Source organism: Macaca thibetana, chromosome 6 (assembly GCF_024542745.1).
Source record: "Macaca thibetana thibetana isolate TM-01 chromosome 6, ASM2454274v1, whole genome shotgun sequence".
NCBI lineage: Eukaryota > Metazoa > Chordata > Mammalia > Primates > Cercopithecidae > Macaca > Macaca thibetana.
In genome coordinates this window covers 124,103,018-124,124,564 of record NC_065583.1, presented here as the reverse complement: position 1 = coordinate 124,124,564, position 21,547 = coordinate 124,103,018, and the positions used below count along the sequence as shown (strand labels likewise).

General features: G+C 40.0%; 1 protein-coding gene across 1 annotated transcript in view; it reads left to right on the top strand.

The window, feature by feature from the left end:
* IL31RA (interleukin 31 receptor A) overlaps positions 1-21,547 on the top strand; it is an 80,118-nt gene that overhangs the window by 16,195 nt on the left and 42,376 nt on the right. The window contains exons 4-6 of the mRNA XM_050793150.1: positions 4,082-4,159; positions 12,930-13,047; positions 16,323-16,504. Coding sequence (XP_050649107.1) covers positions 4,087-4,159; positions 12,930-13,047; positions 16,323-16,504 — 373 coding nt within the window. The 5' untranslated portion in view covers positions 4,082-4,086. The remainder of the gene's footprint in view (positions 1-4,081; positions 4,160-12,929; positions 13,048-16,322; positions 16,505-21,547) is intronic.

Here is a 21,547-nt window from a genome sequence, read left to right as displayed (position 1 = left end):
CGTGAACCACCATGCCTGGCCAACATCTTTAAACATAGGACACCACTAGTTACTTAAGTGGCATCACTGTATATTCTAAGAGTCCTTTAGTTCAGTATGGCATATTTGTAGTGTTGTTGGAAGATTTTAAAGCTCTGCTAAATGCTGTACTCAAATGAGATCCCACCAATGTGAGATTGTTTCTAGGAAATGACCTCTTTTTGAAGACCAGTTATTCAAAACTGCTGCATTTCAAAGTTAAGGCTGATGACCCAGGGATGCAGGAAATGGTTGATGGTTCTCCTCAAGAGCACAGCAGAATCTTTGGGAATTTCTTATGGCCCAGATTTGGGGAGGCTGATTCACCTCATTTAAGTCTTCAAGAGACTGATACATTGAAACCAATAAGAAATCGTCTTTCTAATGCCTGGAAGGCTCCTATTCTTTGTTCAGAGCCTCCTTCCGTTAAATTAGTAATCAGAGAGGGCATCAGAGAATCAGAGCAATCAGAAAGAGGGATTCGGGGTTTTGAAGTATCTTTCATCAGGTTTGTGGTGAGGTCTTGTGGCTGCCCTGTCAGAGTCTTTTGCTCCAGTGACAGGAAATTTCATAATTTCCTTTCATAGATAGTACTGGATAAAAACTGCCAGCTTCTGTCTTTTTTAACCATCAATGTTTTACATTCTAAGCTGACCTTTCCTTTCTGTCCTCAAAGTCTTCTGTTTAGGATACAATTAGTTGAGTAGATTCCTGCAACTAAATGACAGTGAAGGTTTTCCAAATCCAACTCTTTGAGATTACACACAGATTTCTTTGACTGGAGTCCTGAATGAACTCAAGCTTATCAACTGCACATCTACCCACCACAGATAACTAGAATCACCTTGAACTCTCAACTGGACTTATTTCTAAGCCCCTGGGAGGCATCTCACCTTTTTGCATTTTTTTTTTGAGACAGGGTCTCACTTTGTTGCCCAGGCTGGAGTACAGTGATGAGATCACAGTTCACTGCTGCCTCGACCTCCTGGGCTCAAGCCATCCTCCCATCTTAGCCTCCCAAATAACTGAGACTATAGGCACATGCCACCATGCCCAGCTAATTTTATTGTGTGTTTTGTAGAGATGGGGTTTCACCATGTTGCTCAGGCTGGTCTTGAACTCCTGACCTCAACTGATCTACCCACCTCAGCCTCCTAAAGTCCTGGGATTACAGGTTGTGAGCCAGTGCACCCAGCATTTGTTCACTTTTTTTTTTTTTTGAGACGGAGTCTCGCTCTGTCGCCCGGGCTGGACTGCAGTGGCCGGATCTCAGCTCACTGCAAGCTCTGCCTCCCGGGTTTACGCCATTCTCCTGCCTCAGCCTCCCAAGTAGCTGGGACTACAGGTGCCCACCACCACGTCCCGCTAGTTTTTTGTATTTTTTAGTAGAGATGGGGTTTCACCATGTTAGCCAGGATGGTCTCGATTTCCTGACCTTGTGATCCGCCCGTCTCGGCCTCCCAAAGTGCTGGGATTACAGGCTTGAGCCACTGCGCCTGGCCTTTGTTCACATTTTTTACCAGCAAGCAGTCCTTTTTGTGGTGGTTCTCTAGTGTGAGAGGAGAAAGTGGGAAAGGCTGTGGAGGACAAGCAAGCATTAGAATGAGAGATTTCATCCTAATGGCAAGGCTTGTTGACTTCCCACAGTCATTAGCTCATTTCTGTTTTTGGATGCTCTTTGTGCTCATTGCACTATTGTAACTACAGCACTTACTATATGATATGTGAGACTACTGTCTAGGCTTCTGTCTCTGCAAGTGGACCAGTGGTTCTCAACCCATTTCTGTTCAAACCCACTGCAGAAATATGACATGAAAGTCCTCGGTAACAGCAGCTCACTCTGAAATTGGTAGTTTCCAAAAATATCACTGCCATCCTCTCCATCCTTTTCCCCCTTCCCATTGTTAAAAATCACTGAACTTGAATATGAGCTTTTTGAGGTCAGAGATGTGCTCTTCCTTGATTCCAGGCATCTAACACATGGCTGGGACAGTGCTGAAAGCATAGAAGAATGCCTGAGGTCACCAGTTTGTTTGTGAGAGGGCCAGGACCACAACTCGGACAGTCTCAATTTCTAGAATGCTACACTCTTCAACTACTGTAACTTTTCCAGTTTTGTCTCTGGGATGATTTAGTACTGTTGATTTTTTTCTAAGGTTTTTTTTTTTTAATTTCACAAATAATAGCTGAATATTTTTATTGTAAAGGAGTCAAGCAATAATTACCATTAACTTAAAAATATTTTAATATTTTATTCAGCATTTAATATTGATAGGATTTTAAATGCAAAACCACTTGCCAGAATAACAGTTTCAGTTTAGCATCCATCATTATTCATTGATTCACTTATTAAGACTGCCAGCATCTTGGCTTTCATAGTCTTCCTTTTTAATGTGCCTTTAGGACTTGTAAATAATGTGAGCTAGAACTAAAGGCGTGTCTTCTGCCTCACAGATGGAGAAAATTAAGACAACATCCTGAATAATTAGACACAAAAAAGAATGTTCTTAGGGTCATAGTTATTTTTAAAGACACATTTTTTCTTAATTGAAAAATTAAAATGTTTCCCTTTGAGTTATATACCCATTTAAATCAAAATGGCTATCTCTTGAGAGGAAAACTACTGCTACTGAGTGATACCAGCACTTGCTGCTGTGTGACCAGTCTTTTATTATTTCATCATGGTGTTTTTATTATTGTGGCTCCAAGTTCTCACTCTGCTTTATTATCTTAGGCATTTCCAATTTGCTAAGGATTTCAGTTGGTTCGAGTGTAAGAAAACGTTATCTCTGTAATTTTCTCCAGAAATCCTGCATGCACATTTTTCTAAAGTAACTTATTTTGTAAAGAACCCTTTTCTTTTTTTTTTTCTATAATCATTTGGCAGATGAAAATATAACATCATTTATTTCTTCCTGAAATGAATGACTGGTTTTACATTTGCTTTATTCTTAGACTATCCCACCATCTCATCTTAGATGAGATGAAGAACTAGCATTCTTTTTGTTCCAATAAACAAGTAAATGCCACAAACAGTATTGTCTACCAGGTACCAGGCACTGCCTTAGATACCAAGGCTTCGAAGAGGAAGAAGAGAGGTTCCACTCTTAAGAAGGTCCCTGTAGGTAGGAAAGTCGTCAGGTAAATTGCTGATCACCATTCTTGTGGCAGATGCTGTAGGACACATGATATAGTGGAGCATGGGGCACAAAGGAGGGACTGACTGGCAACTCCGTGTGGGAATTCAGAGAGGGCGTCTTAGGGAAGGAGAGCTTTGAAATGAGTCTGGAAAGATGATTACTTTGTCAGAAATAAGGGGAAAGGAGCACCGTGGGCATGCACAGAGCATGGAGATGTGAGATAGCATGGTGCTTGAGGAAACTGTGAGTTGTTCCATTTGGCTGGAGGGCCTAGGCACTGAGGCAGGGGCCAGAGGATGGCCTCAGAGCTGCACAGACTCATTTTTTTCTGGAGCATATTCTTGGTAGTTGGCATACTTTTCATAAGACATAGCCGAGGCCGGGCACGGTGGCTCAAGCCTGTAATCCCAGCACTTTGGGAGGCCGAGACGGGTGGATCACAAGGTCAGGAGATCGAGACCATCCTGGCTAACACGGTGAAACCCCGTCTCTACTAAAAAAATACAAAAAATTAGCCGGGCGTGGCGGCAGGCGCCTGTAGTCCCAGCTACTCGGGAGGCTGAGGCAGGAGAATGGCATAAACCCGGGAGGCGGAGTTTACAGTGAGCTGAGAGCCGGCCACTGCACTCCAGCCTGGGCGACAGAGCGAGACTCCGTCTCAAAAAAAAAAAAAAAAAGACATAGCCTAGTGGACTATGGATGAAGGAAAACATGTTGTAATTGCAAATCTTTAAAATGTTGACTGGGGTTGATGGAGTAATTATGAAGGATCTAGGTGATGATAGTCAACAAAATAAAATAAAATAGGCTCCTTCCTCCCTCCAAAATCCCCCGAATCTATTTGCCACTGGAAATAGACCTTTTGAAAAGAGAGATGAAGCAAACCAACTCTTGACTGATGTCATTTTCTGTTCTCTCCCCAGCCTTCATGGTTAACCTGGGGATGATGTGGACCTGGGCACTGTGGATTTTCCCTTTACTCTGCAAATTCAACCTGGCAGGTAGGTTGGCCTGGGCCCTTTTACGGGTCATGTGATTATTATTGCCTTCTTTGGACAAGCGTTGTTAACTTTAAAACGACACTGGACTATGGACATCCACAGATAGAAAAGGGGACTTGTGAACACCCTGAATTTGCATGTGTGTCTGTGTGTGCACACATGCATGGAGTTTCACATATACTCATGCATTTGCAAATGTGGCAAGATGGCTTACCATATTTTCAAAGGGAGATACGACCCCAAAAGTGCTGACATCTACTGTTTTAGAATAGAGTAGTCTCCCCTTATCTGTGGGGGAATATGTTCCAAGATCCTCAGTGGATGCCTGAAACTGTGGATAGTACCAAACCCTATATATACTATATTTTTTCCTTCACATACATACCTCTGATGAAGTTTAGGCACGTTTGGGCATGAAGAGATTAAAACACTAACTAATAATAAAATAGAGCCATTATAATAATTTAGTATAATAAAAGTTAGGTGAGGTCGGGCACAGTGGCTCACACCTGTAATCCCAGCACTTTGGCAGGCGGAGGCGGGCAGATTATTTGAGGTCAGGAGTTTGAGAGCAACCTGGCCAACATGGTAAAACCCCATCTCTACTAAAAATACAAAAATTAACCAAGTGTGGTGGCTCATGCTTGTAATCCCAGCTACTTGGGAGGCTGAGGTGGGAAGATCACTTGAACCTGGGAGGCGGAGGTTGCAATGAGCCGAGATCATGCCACTGCACTCCAGCCTGGGCCAGAGCAAGACCCTGTCTCAAAAAAAAAAAAAAGTTATGTGAATGTGGTCTCCCTCTCTCTAAATATCTCATTGTACTGTACTCACCCATTTTCAGATGGCGTTGATCACTAGTAACTGAAACCACAGAAAGTAAACCCACAGAAAGAGGGAACTACTATGATAGGAAGTGCTTAGCTCCATAGTTTTTGTGTTGTTGCTATGGCTTCATATAATACACATATATAAATACAAAAATAATCAGTTTTCATACTATTTGCCATAAATTCCAAGGATATAAAGGGAAATAATGAAACAACATATTTCTAGAGTGTTCCAACTCAAGACTACAGGCCTAATATCCATACAATGGCTTGTAGATCTAAGATCCATTAGTTTGATTATATCTTATGTTTAAAAAAACATTCAGAGCAGAGACACTGGTCTGGTAGTGGGAAGGTGGGGAAGGCGTCATGTAGCATATTCATGTGCTTAGGCTGACATAACAAAATACCTCAGACTGGGTGGCTTAAGCAACAGAAATTTATTTTCTCACAGTTCTGGAGGCTGGAAGTCCAGTGTCAAGGTGGCAGCTGAGCTGGTTTGCAGGTGGCCATCCTTTTGCTGCCTCTTTACATGGTCATCCCTCTGTGCCCACACAACTCTTGTGTCTCTCCTCCTCCTAGGGATGCCAGTCAGATTGGATTAGGGCCCATTGTAATCATCCCATTTTAACTTAGTTACATCTTTAAGTGCTCTATCTCCAAATACAGTCACATTTTGAGGGACTGGGGGTTAGGGCTTCATTATATGATTTTGGAGAGACATTATTTAGCCTATAACATGTACTAATTGGAGTCACCAAGAGGCCAGTCATGACCCAGAGATAATGAGAATGCCTTCAGACTTCTGTCCTGGCATGGCCTGCCTTAGCCCCCTGGGGTTACACCTGTGGCACTCAGGAGCTTGATAGACCAGGGGTCCCCAACCCCCAGGCTGCAGACTGTGTTAAGAACTGGGCTACACAGCAGAAAATGAGCTGCTGGTGAGCCGGAGTTACTGCCTGAGCTCTGCCTCCTGTCAAATCAGCAGCTGCATGAGAGTCTCATAGGAACACGAACCCTATTGTGAACTATGCATGTGAGGGATCTATTGATAGATTGCGTGCTCCTTATGAGAAGCTAATGCCTGATGATCTGAGGTGGAACAGTTTCATCCCGAAACCATCCGTACCCCAGGTCCATGGAAAAATTATCTTCCACAAAACTGGTCCCTGGTGCCAAAAGGTAGGGGACTGTTGTGATAGAAAATAGATGATACAGGCAGACAGGACTGTTGCTCTCCCTCTCATCAGCAATTGCTCCCAGTTATCCAATCTAAACTTCTAATTACAGATACTGTGGCTCCTATCAAGTCACCCTTTCCCTCAACTTGTCTTTTTCTGTCTTCTATCTCTGTTTTCCACTCTTCTTATGTTGCACATATACCAGCTCCTACAAAACTGGCTCCAATATCCACCATTGTTTTCATCTAGAATATCCTTCCCTTGGTCCTGCTTAGCTTTGCTTTTCTTCTAGGTCAAGATATTTTTCAAAACACTGACTTTGCAACAGCACCAAAGTGATATGAGTATAGAGGGAAGGAGGGAGATGGAGAACATCTTTATAATTTTGGAAAACGTTCTTCTTGCATACGGGAAATTCTCTGATAAGCAAGAACATTCTCCCAATTTTTCTTAGAGGAAAGTGATGAATGTTTTTTCCCTTATTTCTAGAAATAGGGGGATATTGCTATGGTTTGTATTTTGAGGGTGTAGGGAAAGATAGATGGGAGTGACCAGCATCTGAGATGGAGTCTCGCTCTGTCACGCTGGCTGGAGTGCAGTGGCACAATCTCAGCTCACTGCAATCTCTGCCTCCTGGGTTCAAGCGATTGTCCTGCTTCAGCCTCTTGAGTAGATAGGATTACAGGCGTGTGCCACCATGCCCGGCTAATTTTTGTATTTTTAGTAGAGATGGGGTTTCACCATGTTGGCCAGGCTGGTCTCCAACTCCTAACCTTATGATCTGTCCATCTTGGCCTCCCAATGTTGGGATTACAGGCATGAGCCACTATGCCCAGCCTGAATGATTTCTTTGTATTCCAGAATCCAATTTAGGGTACCATATTGCATTGAATTGTCATGTCTCCTTGGTCTCTGCTGGTCTATGACAAATTCATAGTCTTTCCGTACTATTCATGACCGTGGCAGTCTTAAGGAATACTGACAAGTATTTCTGGGTTTAGGGGGGAAAATACAACAGAGGTGAAGTGTTCTTCATTGTGCATCACAGTTTTACTCATGTTTGTGACAATCTTCTGATGGAGAATTGAGTAAGACTTAAAATAGGCATACTGATTGCCAACAAGGAGGAAGGCAGGACAACAGATGTGTAGGCTCTGCCAGCCAAGGCAGTTCTAGTACATAGAGCCAAGGTTGTTCAGCTATGTGGAATCACTCTAGATAACTGAAACTGGAAATGGTAAAGAAAAGCAGGAAAGTAGAAGTGAAGTCTAACGTTGATTTGGTTCAGTTTTTATTCCAGTTCCCCTCAACCCCCTAATCTGTGACAAAATGAATCTGAAATCCTCATATGCAGAATTAAAATGTCACGAGGACACAAAACTAGGGAAAACTACTGTTAAGTTCCTCCTGCAAGTCTGAGAATACTGGAGAGAGCAGGCTATTTAGATATTAGTCAGGGAGAGTTGTTTATGCTGTAATAATAAACAAGCCTAAAATATTAGTATTTAAAACAGCAAACTACATGTCCGCCACAGGTAAGTAGGGACCCAGGCTGGTGGGGCTCTGCTGTCCTCACACACACCATGTCAGCATGCGTTTTCAAGGTGTGCAGTGACAGGAGGAGGAGAGAGAAGAGAGTCATACACCAGCCCTTGGACGCTTCCTCTCACATGACAAAGGCCAAGGCAAATCCCATGGCCACCCTATGGAGGAGCACTGGAAATATTGGTGAGCATTCATTTTATCTACCACAGATCTATTTCGTAACACCAATGTCAAGAGAGCCTTTGTAAGACTATTGCTGTCTCTCACCATATGCCACCCAGTAAGGGAAAAACAAGTGTAGTCTCATAAAAACAGCCTGGGTTGAGTGGAAAATCATTTTGGGAGCCACCTCCTCTTCTCCTGGTGGCTCCAAAAATCATTGACACCTGGTGACACTTTTAATGGTTCTGAAAAACAGATATTTGACTCTCTTTTTGGCTGATGGCTTCTAATATATGTTACCAAAGCTTTTGAAGAAGCTTGGGAGAGGTATTTAAGGAAGAACAGGAAAGAGCAGGATTCACTTAGGTTTGACTGGGGTGTATTTAGATCTATGAGGATCTATTCCTACACTGATATCTTGGTGGCTGGCTTTGGATTCAACCAACACAAGGGAGAGCAAGAAGGAAATAAAATAAAATATGACCACAGGAGGCCATAATGAGAATAGTATAAGACTAAGACTATTCTGGGGAAACAGGGAAAGGCTTCTTGTTTCCTTGTTCTCTGGCCAAGAATCAACTTTGAAATCCTCCTGAGAGTTAGTGTGACGAGTATGAGTGAAATGGGGGTGGGGCAGGCTACCTCTGTGTGAATATGTGTAAGAAACTTGGCCAGGGACTAAGGATAGACCCACATATATACACACAGACACACACACACCACACATACCGCACATATACATCGCACACACCACACTACACACACCACACATACCACACATATACATCACACACACCACACACACACCACATACCACACATATACATCACACACACCACACTACACACACCACACATACCACACATATACATCACACACACCACACACACACCACATACCACACATATACATCACACACACCACACTACACACACCACACATACCACACATATACATCACACACACCACACACACACCATAAACATACTACACACAGCACACTACACACACACTATAAACACATTACACACACTACACATGCCACACATATGTCACACATACCACACAAACATGTCACACCACACACACATCGTAAACATACCACACACACCACACATATGTCACATATATCACACAAACATATCACACTTACCACACACACATCATTTACATACCATATACACCACACACACACCAACACACACACTTCAGCAGACACACACTATACACACATTATAAACACATCACACACACTACACACATACTGCACATACACCACACATACCCTGCACACACTACACACACACCCCACATACACATCCACACTACACACATACCACACACACTACACACTCATACCATTCACACATATACTATGCACACATACTACACATACCACACACACATCACACACATTATACACATCACATACACACCACACACTACACTCCCCCCCATACACACACATGCACTGTGCACGCACTGCCCTTATCTTGAGCCATGGAGACAGGGAGTGAGTGGGACAGTGTGTGAGTTATTCCTCCTGGGTTGCGAGCTAACGCTTGGTTCACCTCTTGTAGGACTTTGCACTTCCTCCTGACAGTTGGGAGGCATGGGGTCTGTTAACATTCTGCTTGTTGACCCCAAAAATCCCCAGGGAGTGTTCCAAGCTGCATGGGCTGTTTGAGAAATGTGTTAATGGTGTAGCTTTCAATCTCTATGTAACATGCAGTATTATTTGATTCAGGTCCAGTTAACTTTGGTCCTTTTAAGCATTTGGATCTGGAGATCACTGGCTTTGTCATGGTTTTCAGCGTGGAAGTAGTAAAGATAGAAAGCCTTTGAACTGCTTGTTGGATGGGTGCTGTGGGTGCCGGGCTCATGTGCAGGACTAGGAGGAAGGCAGCTTCTCTGGAGAGAGCTAGAAATGTTGACACAACAGGAAGCCATTTAGCTCTCCCTCACCCTCATTTGTCATTCTCAGTGGCTCCTTTACACATGTAGACAATGCTTAGTTCATAGACCAAATGCATGAATGTATATACAAACACACATTTACAGCCCTTTTAAAATCCCAAACGTAAACAAAACAATGAATGCCACCCATTCTGGAACCCCTTTATACCACCTTCGTGTTATAGGGTAACACCTCTGACAGAGTTGAAATATATATAATATTATTCAGATATGCAGAGAAATGGAGCATCCCTATTTTCTATGATCAAACAAATCAATTTCTAAAGTCCCCTTACCACTGGAAAGTCAGGCAAGGGTGAGAAAGAGGAGGGTGTGGGTAGCACTTAAATTTGTTAACATTGTGTCATTTCTTCTGGTTTAAGATGTCTTTGGCTAACTCAGTCTCTTGGGGTTCCTGTCTTGCTCTCTGCTCCTCCTTAAGATGGTGTCTGAATAGATGAGCAAGGCTTATGTGACTGCAGTCTTGGATGTGTGGGAAGAAGTCTTTGTGTTGCCCTCTGTCTTTCCTGAACTGTCTGGTGTGGTCTGATCCCCCTCTGCCATCTGCCATGGGACAGCTGGCTTTGGCTGTGCTTTGAGCCATAGCTTATGCGCCAGTTGTTTGCCCATGGTCCTGAAGTTCCTCTGTGGATAGAAGCTGCTTCATCCTCATCCCAGGCCTGGTCCGGTCTCACAGCTGTATCCTCGCCCCCCACTCTGAGGGCACAGGGAAATTTCTGGATCCCTGTGTGCTACATTCACCTGCATGGAGCTCACGTGAAGAGTTGCACCAGGCCACCCTCTGCCAGCACATTGTTAGGACTTCCATGCCACTGTAGAGTTGGTGCTTAGTGGAACATGAGGCTTCCCCTAGACTAGTGGTTCCTAGCCTTTTTGGCACCAGGGACCAGTTTCATGGAAGACAATTTTTCCATGGACAGGGGGTGGGGTTGGGAGTCAGGGAATGGTTTTGGGATGAAACTGTTCTACCTCATATCATCAGGCATTAGTTAGATTCTCATACGGAGCGAGCAACCTAGATCCCTCGCATGCGCAGTTCACAGTAGGGTTCAGCTCCTATAAGAATCTAATGCTGCTGCTGTTCTGAGGTAGGGGTGGGGGTGGGGGTGGGGAGCTCAGCTGGTAATGCTCACTCAACTGCTGTTCACCTCCTGCTGTGTGGCCCCGTTCCTAACAGGCCAAGGACCCATACTTTGCCCAGCGATTGAGGAATCCTACTAGACTACAGCCTGGCAATCTTCCCCAGGCTTGCTGTACCCGGTGAAATAGGCTACCAGCCAGATGACCTTGGTGCATGGAACCCATCCGCTTGTTTGTACCGCTCTATCAAGAACACTGACATCAGAATTCTTTCTTTTACCTTCCTTTCATTCCCTCCCCATCCCTGCCCCCATATTTACTTGTTAGAAGTGATCAGCTTTTTCCTACTTCTTATCTGGTAGAGACTTCCTTCCTAGGAAGCACTAGAGCTTCCTTTGATATGTAATTTAAGAAGTTGCCCTCCTCTCTCAAAAATGCCTGCTTCTTAAGACTATGATCTTGCCAAAGGTTCAACAAAGAATTGAGTGTAAGCCTCAGAGCTGAACATGGCCCTTTGTCTAAAATTGCTCTTAGTTCTTAGTTGTGCGTGTGTGTGTGTGTGTGTGTGTGTGTTTATGATCAACCCCTTGGTCATCTAGTGAAGTCTGTGGGCTAATTCTCAAAACAATGTTTGTAAATGCACAAATAAAATAAATAGCATTACAAAGATACCAAAATATACTGAAATGAAATCATCAAAATATTAAAGAAACAAATTTGTGATCTGGTAATATGTGGTCTTCATTATTAACACATTAAATAAGAAGACCTAATAATTGCCTTAATTTAGATCTAATATTAATAATTACCTTAATTCAGAAATAGTGATAATTTTTTCAAATCGTATTAGTCCATTTTCACACTGCTGATAAAGACATACCGGAAACTAGGAAGAAAAAGAGGTTTAATTAGACTTACAGTTCCACATGGCTGGGGAAGCCTCAGAATCATGGCAGGAGGCAAAAGGCACTTCTTACATGGCAGCAGCAAGAGAAAATGAGAAAGAAGTAAAAGCGTAAACCCCTGATAAACCCATCAGATCTAATGAGACTTATTCACTACAATGAGAATAGCACAGGAAAAACCAGCTTCCATTATTCAATTACCTCCCCCTGGGTCCTCCCACAACACATGGGAATTCTAGGAGATACAATTCGAGTTGAGATTTGGGTGGGGACACAACCAAACCATATAAATATTTTAAGGTACCTGCAGCAACCAAAATATGATATGAAAATATTTGTGATTTATAATGGTGACAAAGTCACAGGCAATGATGCTATTACTGTGGTTTGCTGATTACACTTATGATGGAAGAAAATTCTAAATTTCAACAGTAGGTTAGTGAAAATTAAAAATGTAAATTTTCCCCATTTAAGTTCATGGACCCCTGAATTCTACCCATGAACCCTTAAAGGTCTAAGTCCCTGTTCTAGATGGTAGTATCTGGTTTCCCTATGAAAGTGTGGATGCTATGGAGTGGGGAGCTCTCAGGAGCAAGATTTCTAAGATATGGAGATACAGTTGAAGATATTTCATAAATTACTGTACAGTCTTCTGGAAAAGAAAATTGTTGATACACATGGGTGAAGTGTGGCATGGTCGTATTCTTGCTTATGCCCTCATCATCTGTTACCCATGGGTTATCCAGGGTGATTCTACCATTTGATGCTTTACTGAGTATATCACAAATACTTTGTATGTATTTCTTGGTGTTTTAAAAATGCTTGCTTCTCCAGTGTTACTTTTAAGTAAGAATGTAAAAAAGGATTTCTTAAAAAAGTAGAAATCTAGCTCTTCAAAGGGAATAATTAAAGAGATGAAGTTAGATTCTTTCCATTGAACCTAATTGAAAGAACCCATTACATCTAGCCACTAACCAAAAAAATCTAGCTTTTGATCAGCATATTTTCCATTAAAAATGTTCAATGCTGGCAATATTTATTGTATACTGAAATTTTTGTGTTTGTGTGTGTATGTTTTTAATTTATTTAGCTCTGCCAGCTAAGCCTGAGAACATTTCCTGTGTCTACTACTATAGGAAAAATTTAACCTGCACTTGGAGTCCAGGAAAGGAAACTAGTTATACCCAGTACACAGCTAAGAGAACTTAGTAAGTACAGGAGCTTGTGTTTTATCAGTTGGGGCATGGGGGAGGCAGAGGCTCCTGATTCATTCATGATTCACATCCCAGATGAAGCAAAAAAGTTTCCTCAGTGACAGCTTCTGGGTGATCTCTGTGTGCATCCAGTGGCTTGTGGACGGGATCTGGAGCTGCAGAGGGAGGGGAGGCATAGCCAGTGGTGACCTCCTCCTGGATTCCCCATTGGCTGAGATCAGTCACAGTGGAAAAATCTGTTTATTTACTCCACCCAACTATACCCTGCCTCTTCCCAGAATGTGTTATAAAACTGTTCATTCTTTCTGGATCCAGATATAGTAAGTAGGGTTGTAATCCCAGAACCAAGAGGCAATTGACCATGGTCTGCCACTAATTTGCTGTGTGACCTCTGTCAAGCAGTGTTCCACAGGACAATGATTCCCCAATTTTTTTTTTTTACTACCTTAAGCATCCCTCTTTATTCCAATTCTGTAGAATGAAAATTTTATAATTTTTAATTATAATTCTAGCCAAAAGTTAGATGTTTTAAGTAAATATTTGCAGGTTAAAAAAAATTTTTTTCTTTTTTTGAGACAATCTCACTCTGTCACCCAGGCTAGAGTGCAGTGGCGTGATCTCAGCTCACTGCAACCTCCATCTCCCAGGTTCAAGTGATTCTCCTGCCTCAGCCTCCCAAGTTGCTGGAATTACGGGTGCACACCACCATACCTGGCTAACATTTGTATTTTTAGTAGAGACGGGGTTTCACCACGTTGGCCAGGCTGGTCTCCAACTCCTGACTTCAAGTGATCTGCCCACCTCAGCCCCCAAAAGTGCTGGGATTACAGGCATGAGCCACCGTGCCTGTCCTTTTTAACAAAACTTTTTAACATAGCTCATTACTTCCTTCTTGTGAATAATGAATAAGGGGGCCCATGTTGGGAAGCATTGTAAGATGATCTTTAGTCTGTGATTGCAAATTCTTTGTTTTTAAGCAAAATCTCATGTTGCAAGGGAAGTCCACTTTATGTTTTCAGTGGAAAAAATGAAAAAAAAAAAAAAAACAAGCAGTATTCTCTGCAGCACTGATATAGCTATGAGCACCTATGTCAGAGAGATGCTTTAAAATAGGAGTCAGCAAACTTCTCCTGTAAAGGGCCACATGGTAAATATAGTAATATTCAGAAGGAGATCGGTCTCTGTCAGAACTTTTCAACACTACTGCTATAGCACTCACACAGCTATAGGCAATATATAAACCAATAGGCATGGCTGCTTTCCAATAAAACTTTATCCATTGACACTGAAATATGAATTTTATGTAATTTTCACATGCCCCAAAGTATTTTTCTTCGTTTTATTTATTTTTCAACCATTAACAACATGTAAATAGTCTTAAGCCTACAGGCTGTGCGAGAGCAAGAGATGGGCTATATTTGACCTACAGACTGTCATTTGCTCATCCCTGTTTTAGAAAATAAGAATGATAGAGGCCTAATAACCCGTGATCCAAATGACTTTTCTTCCAGATTTGTCAGTTCTAGTCCCAGTGTTGAATAATCTGGGCACCTTTATAGGTTTACTCCTATTTTTCTGTCTTATAGAAATATTTCCCCTCTTCCTCCATCTTTCCCTTTGGGTTGTCATTATTATCACCAGTTGGACATGGAGAAATAGAAAACACCTGGGCGTCCCCAGGCCTATACACAGCTCCCCTTGATGGCCTCAGGCCAGCTAGGCTCTCCAGAACTCCTAGACTGCTTGCATTTTTGCAAGAGGATCTCTTCCAGGCAAAGTGGAAGGGTTTCCCTGTGGATGGCCTACCTGGGAGCACTTTTCAGTGGGTCATGTTTCTGATGTCCAGAAACAATAGGAAATAATTTTTCCTGGGGAAAAAAGGAGGAGTTGGGGATGCCTTCATGGAGATAGTGATTTTTGAACTGAGGCTGAAAGGAGGTCTAGAGGTGTGGAAAAGGAGAGAAAGGTCATTTCTCAAAGGTCACAGCATGAATAAATGCAGAAGCATTCAACTACAATAACAGTAGTAACAGCTCACATGTATTGACTCTGTGCTGGACATTTTAAAAGTGCCTTATGTGTATTAGCTCATTTCATCCTCATAACCCTATGCTATAGATATATTACTGTCTTCATTTTACAGATGAGAAAACTAAGGCACAGAGAGGTTAAAGAACCTGCCCAAGTCACACAGTTAATAGGGGCAAAGCCATGATTCAAACCTGGTCTGATTCTAGAACCTGTGCTTATAACCATGACACATTGCCCTGGAGGCCATTTTTGTGCTGTAAAATAACCATCAACCACTCTTGAGGTCCATTCTAGTTTCAAAATTCCATGATTCTATGTGACTATGTTTTCCTGTATGACTTCTTCCTGCACACCAGCAAACACTGGTACCTTGCAAGGTGGGCCTTCTTTTCTGTTCTCAGCCTGCTTTATCTCCTCCACAATCCCCAGAACCATGTGGACTATAGCTAGAACCACCCATCTGATTCCCACTAATATGTGTATTTGTTTTCGTTAAGTTACAGCTTGATAGTATATATCTAATCTATCATCAATCTATCTGTTTTAAAGATTTGTCTGAAAACAATATATACTAATGTTCAAAAATTCAACCTGAAAAATTATAAAGAATGTAAAAAGTTACCCAGAATCCCACTGCCAAAGGTAACAACTTGAACATTTTGATGATCTCTCTAGATATCTCTACAAATAGTTATGTAAATATCTTTATATTTATGTAACTATGATCGTTCTATACATGATATGCATCCTACTTTTTTCACCAGCAATAGATGCATCTTTCCATATCAATCAATATAGTATGTTAAAAACCATCATTTTAAATTCTATTTATGTATCTACCGTAATGTATTTAACAAATCCTTATATATATAAATATATTTTTACATACATATGTAAAAGAATAAATTTTTAAGGCTAGAATCTGGCTTTTTCAGGAACCTACCCATGATTTCTTGCCAATAGGACATACACTGCAACTGTAACTTTTCATGACTTACAGGGATCCAAAGAGGTTTTCATGGCTCCTAAAGCATCTCAGGTGGCAGAAAGCAGGTAACCTTTACCTTTCCTTGGAGGTGAGGAAGGAAGTTGGAAAGAGGACAACCAAATATCCTGGACTATACAGTTCTCAAGAAAAACCCAGAGAAAAACTAACAAATACTGCTTAATACATTAAATATGGCTAAGTTTCCAAACCATTGTACTAAACTCATGTTGAATAACTTTTTCCTTCAAAGCGCTTTTGGAAAAAAACATGATAATTGTACAACCAGTAGTTCTACAAGTGAAAATCGTGCTTCGTGCTCTTTTTTCCTTCCAAGAATAACGATCCCAGATAATTATACCATTGAGGTGGAAGCTGAAAATGGAGATGGTGTAATTAAATCTGATATGACATGTTGGAGATTAGAGGACATAGGTAAGTGTTATTTGATATTTTATATACTCTTTATTAAATGTTTACCTCCTTCTTTGTTAAAGAGGTATCTGTGAACTCAAAAGTAGGCTCATCAAGTTCAAGGATATAATACGTGTTGTGGGTATACAGAAAGTTCATCTTCTAATTAAAGAAGAAAGGAAGTGGGGGAGGGAGGGAGGGAGGGAGGAAAGGAAGGAAGGGAGGAAGGAAGGGATTCACCAAATGAGAAAAAAGGAATGAGAAACAAGAGCTATTTTGTGGGCCACTGGTTTCCTCTTGTAGTTTGTAATTGCACTCAAAGAAACAAAAAGGTCTCTCCCCACCACCTCACCCTGCCAATGTCATTGCTCATAAAGGAAAAGAGCATAAAATTATTCGTTTTTAAAATGCCTCACTACTTCTGACTTAAAAAAAATATTTTCCAGCTGGGCGCGGTGGCTCACGCCTGTAATCCCAGCACTTTGGGAGGCCGAGGTGGGCGGATCACAAGGTCAGGAGATCGAGACCACGGTGAAACCCCGTCTCTACTAAAAATACAAAAAATTAGCCAGGCGCAGTAGTGGGCACCTGTAGTCCCAGCTACTCAGGAGGCTGAGGCAGGAGAATGGCGTGAACCCGGGAGGCGAAGCTTGCAGTGAGCCGAGATGGCGCCACTGCACTCCAGCCTGGGGGACACAGCGAGACTCCGTCTCCAAAAAAATATATATATATATATTTTCCAAAGACTCATTTTCACCACTTTTAAAATTATAACTGTATTGAGATATAATTCACATTATGTAAATTTCACCTTTTTAAAGTGTATAGTTCAGTGGTTTTTATTGTATTCACAAAGTTGTACAAATGTCACCACTAATTCCAGAACATTTTTATTGCCCTCAAAAGAAAATTCATACTCATTAGCAGTCAGTCCCCAATCCTTTGTTTTCTCTTTCCTTCATTCCCTGGCAACCACTAATCTATTTTCTGTCTGTATGGATTTGCCTATACATTTTATAAAAATATAATGATAAAATATGTGGTCTTTTGTATCTAATTTCTTTCACTTAGCATAATGCTTTCAAAGTTCATCAATGTTGCAGCATGTATTAGTGCTTTATTTCTTTTTATAGCTAAATAATATTCCACTGGATGGATATACCACATTTTGTTTACCTGTACATCAGTTTATGGACATTTGGCTTGTTGTTACCTTTTGATTATTATGAATAATGTTGCTGTGAATATTTGTGTACAGTTTTTTGTGTGGACATGTTTCAATTCTCTTAGATATATACCTAGTGAAATTGCTGAGTCACATGGTAACTCAATGTTCAACTTTTGGTAGAACAGCTAAACTTTATCAAAGTGGCTGTGCCATTTAACATTCCCACTGGCAATTCATAAAGGTTATGATTTCTGCATACCCTCACCAACACTTGTTATTGTCCATCTTTTTATAATTATAGCCATCCTAGTAGGTGTGAAGTGATACCTTGTTATGGTTCTGATTTGTATTTATCCAATGTCCAATGATGTTGAACATTTTTCATGTGTTTATTGGCCATTTGTATATATTCTCTGGAGAAATGTTTATTCAAATCCTTTGCCTACTTATAATTGAGTTGTCTTTATTGTTGAATTTTAATAATTCTTTATATATTCTTGGCACAAGTTCCTTATCAGATATGTAATTTGCAAATATTTCCTCCCTGTTTGTGGGTTTTCTTTTACTTTTTACATGGTTAAGGTAGAAAAATATTTATATGAAGTCAAAAATGTATATTTTTTTCTTTGATTGTTTGTACTTTAGGTGTCATATCTAAGAAACCATTGCCTAACCTGAGGTCAGAAAGATTTACTGCTGTAGTTTTTTTCTAAGAGTTTTAAAGTCTTAGTTCCTACATTTGAATTGTTGATCCATTTTGAGTTAATTTTTGTGTATGGTGTTAAATAGGGGTCTAACTTTATTCTTTTGCATGTGGATATCCAGTTATCCCAGAACCGTTTGTTGAAAAGATGACTTCTGCCCCTACACACCCCCCACCATGTTGTTGAATTGTCTTGGCACCCTTGTAAAAATCAATTCATTCACCATAAATGTAAGGTATTTTTCAGGGTTCTCAATTTTATTCCATTGAACTATATTTTTGTCATTAGGTCAATAGCATACTGTCTTGATTACTGTAGCCTAATGATAAATTTTGAAATTGGGAAAGTGGGTCCTCCAACTGTGTTCTTTTTCAAGATTATTTTAGCTGTTGGGTCCCTTGCATTTCCATATAAATTTTAGTATTAGCCTGTCAATTTCTGCAGAGAAGGCAGCTGCAATTTCAATACGGATACTGTAATCTTCAGAATATACAGTCTTCCAATCCATGAACATGGGATATCTTTCCATTTATTTAGGCTGCCTTCAGTTTCTTTCATTAATTTATTACAGTTTTCAGTGTAGAAGTCGTACACTTATTTGGTTCAATTTATTCCAAAGTACTATATTCTTTTAAATGCTATTGTAAATGGAATTGCTTTCTTAATTTATTTTCAGATTGTTCATTGTTAGTGTATATAAATACAATTGATTTTTGTATATTGATTTGGTAATTGGATGTTGAACTTGTTTATTGGTTCTAAAAGGTTTTTCAGGTGGATTCCTTAGGACTGTCTGTATACAAGGTAATGTCATCTGCAAACATAATTCTGTTTTTTCCTTTATGATCTGGATACATTTTATTTTTCTTGTCTAGTTGCTTTGTCTAGAACTTTTAGTATAGCATTGAATAAAAGTGTTGAAAGCAGACATCCTTTTCTTGTTCCTGATCTTAGGGGGAAAGCATCTAGTGTTTCATCATTTAAGTTTGATGTTAGCTATGGATTTTGTAGATACCCATTGCATTGAGAAAATTTCCTTCCATTCATAGTTTGTTGAGTGTTTCCTTATCGTGAATAGGTGTGGGATCTTGTCACATGCCTTTTCTTTATCTGGTGGGATGGTCATGTGGTTTTGTCTTTTATTAAAATGGTGTCTTACATTGAATGATTTTCATAAGTTAAACAAACCTTGTATTTCTGTAATAAGTACCACTTAGTTGTGGTGTATAATTCTTTTTATATGTTGCTGAATTTGGATTCCTAGTTTTTTGTTGAGGATTTTTGCTTCTATATTCAACATGGATATGGTGTGTAACTTTCTTGTGATATCTTTGTTTTTGGTATCAGGGTAATATTGGCCTCATAGAATGAGCTAGTAAGTGTTTCCTCATCTTCTATTTTTTGGAAAAGTCTGTGAAAGACTAGTGTTAATTATTTTTAAATCTGTCATAGATTTCCTCAGTGAAGCCATTTATGCCTGGGCTTTCTTTGTGGGTAGTTTTTGACTTGGTTTCTTTATAAAACTTTTTTTAAGAACTCCCTTTGGAAGACACTCCACACTGTAAACATTGTTGTTAATTCACGGTGATGGGCCTGGAAAGGGACAAGATTATTTACTTTTTCTCAAAAACCTTATTATTATTTTTACTTTCTTAAAATAAGTGTATTATTACTTTAGCAATTAAAATATTAAAAAACAAATTCAGTTACAAAGAAAATGCAAAACAAAACAAACTTTCTAGTCCCTCTTTCAACCAGATTTAGTATCTATTTAAATATTCTGTAATTGGCACTGCTTAAAACTTTGAGGAGGAATTTTGGCCTAAATTGATACAATACTGGAATTACAAAATTAACCTCTGAAGAAACTCTGTTTTTATTATATGTTTCTAGGACCTGGCAAAGTGTTGCTAAGTACTAAGATTTTTTTTTTGGAATCCTTTAATAAAAGCATATAATATCAGAATAATAAGCATAATAATTTTATAATTTTTAGGTTAGTACAAAAGTAATTGTGGTTTTTGCCATTACTTTCACTAGAACTTTTCTAATTTAAATTCAAGTGGATAGAACTATGACAGTACTTTTAAGAGCAATTAGAAATATTTTGGGCCAGGTGCGGTGGCTCATGCCTGTAATCTCAGCACTTTGGGAGGCCAAGGTGGGCGAATCATGAGGTCAATAGATTGAGACCATCCTGGCCAACATGGTGAAAGGCCGTGTATACTAAAAATACAAAAATTAGCTGGGCGTGGTGGTGCGCACCTATAGTCCCAGCTACTCAGGAGGCTGAGGTAGGAGAATCGCTTGAACTCGGGAGGCAGAGGTTGCAGTGAGCCAAGATCACACCATTGCACTCCAGCCTGGTGACAGAGTGAGATTCCATCTTTATATATATATATATATATATTTGATTTCTAATTGAAATATGTCCCCCCTACCCCCAATTTACAGTGGTAATTTGCTTAAACCTTTTTTCACAGATAATGCCAGGGGTTACTTTGGTCCAGTCTCTGACACAAATTATTATAATTAGTGGTACCTAAATGAATAAACTTTTGCTATGTTTGATATGCATCAGTTTTTGACTTAAAATCTATTCTGTCTGATTTTAGTATGCCCACTCTGCTCTCTTTTGGTTACTATTTGCATGGAACATCTTTTTTCATCCTTTCACTTTCAATCTATTTGTATTTTCAGATCTAAAGTTAGTCTTTGTAGATAGCATATAGTTAGATCTTTTTTTTACATTTAAAAATTTTATCTTATTTTTTATAGAGACTTGCTATGTTACCCAGGCTAGTCTTGAACCCCCGGCCTCAAATGAACCCTCTGCTTTGGCCCCCCAAAATGTTGGGATTACCAGCATGAGCCTTTGTGCCCAGACAGTTGGATTTTTTTTTTTTTTTAATTATTTGCTAATCTGTGTATTTGGGCTAGAGAGTTTAACCTATTTACATTTAAAGTAATTATTGATAAGGAAGGACTTACTTTTGACATTTTAAAAGTTTTCTTTATACTTTATAGTTTTTTATCCCTCATTTTTTTCATTATTGTCTTCTTTTGTGTTTAGTTGATTTTTTATGGTGACATGTTTTGACTTCCTTTTGAGGATTTTCTGTAGATACTTTCTTTGAGAGTACCATGGGGACTACAAATAGCATCTAAAGTTGTAACAATCTAATTTGAAAT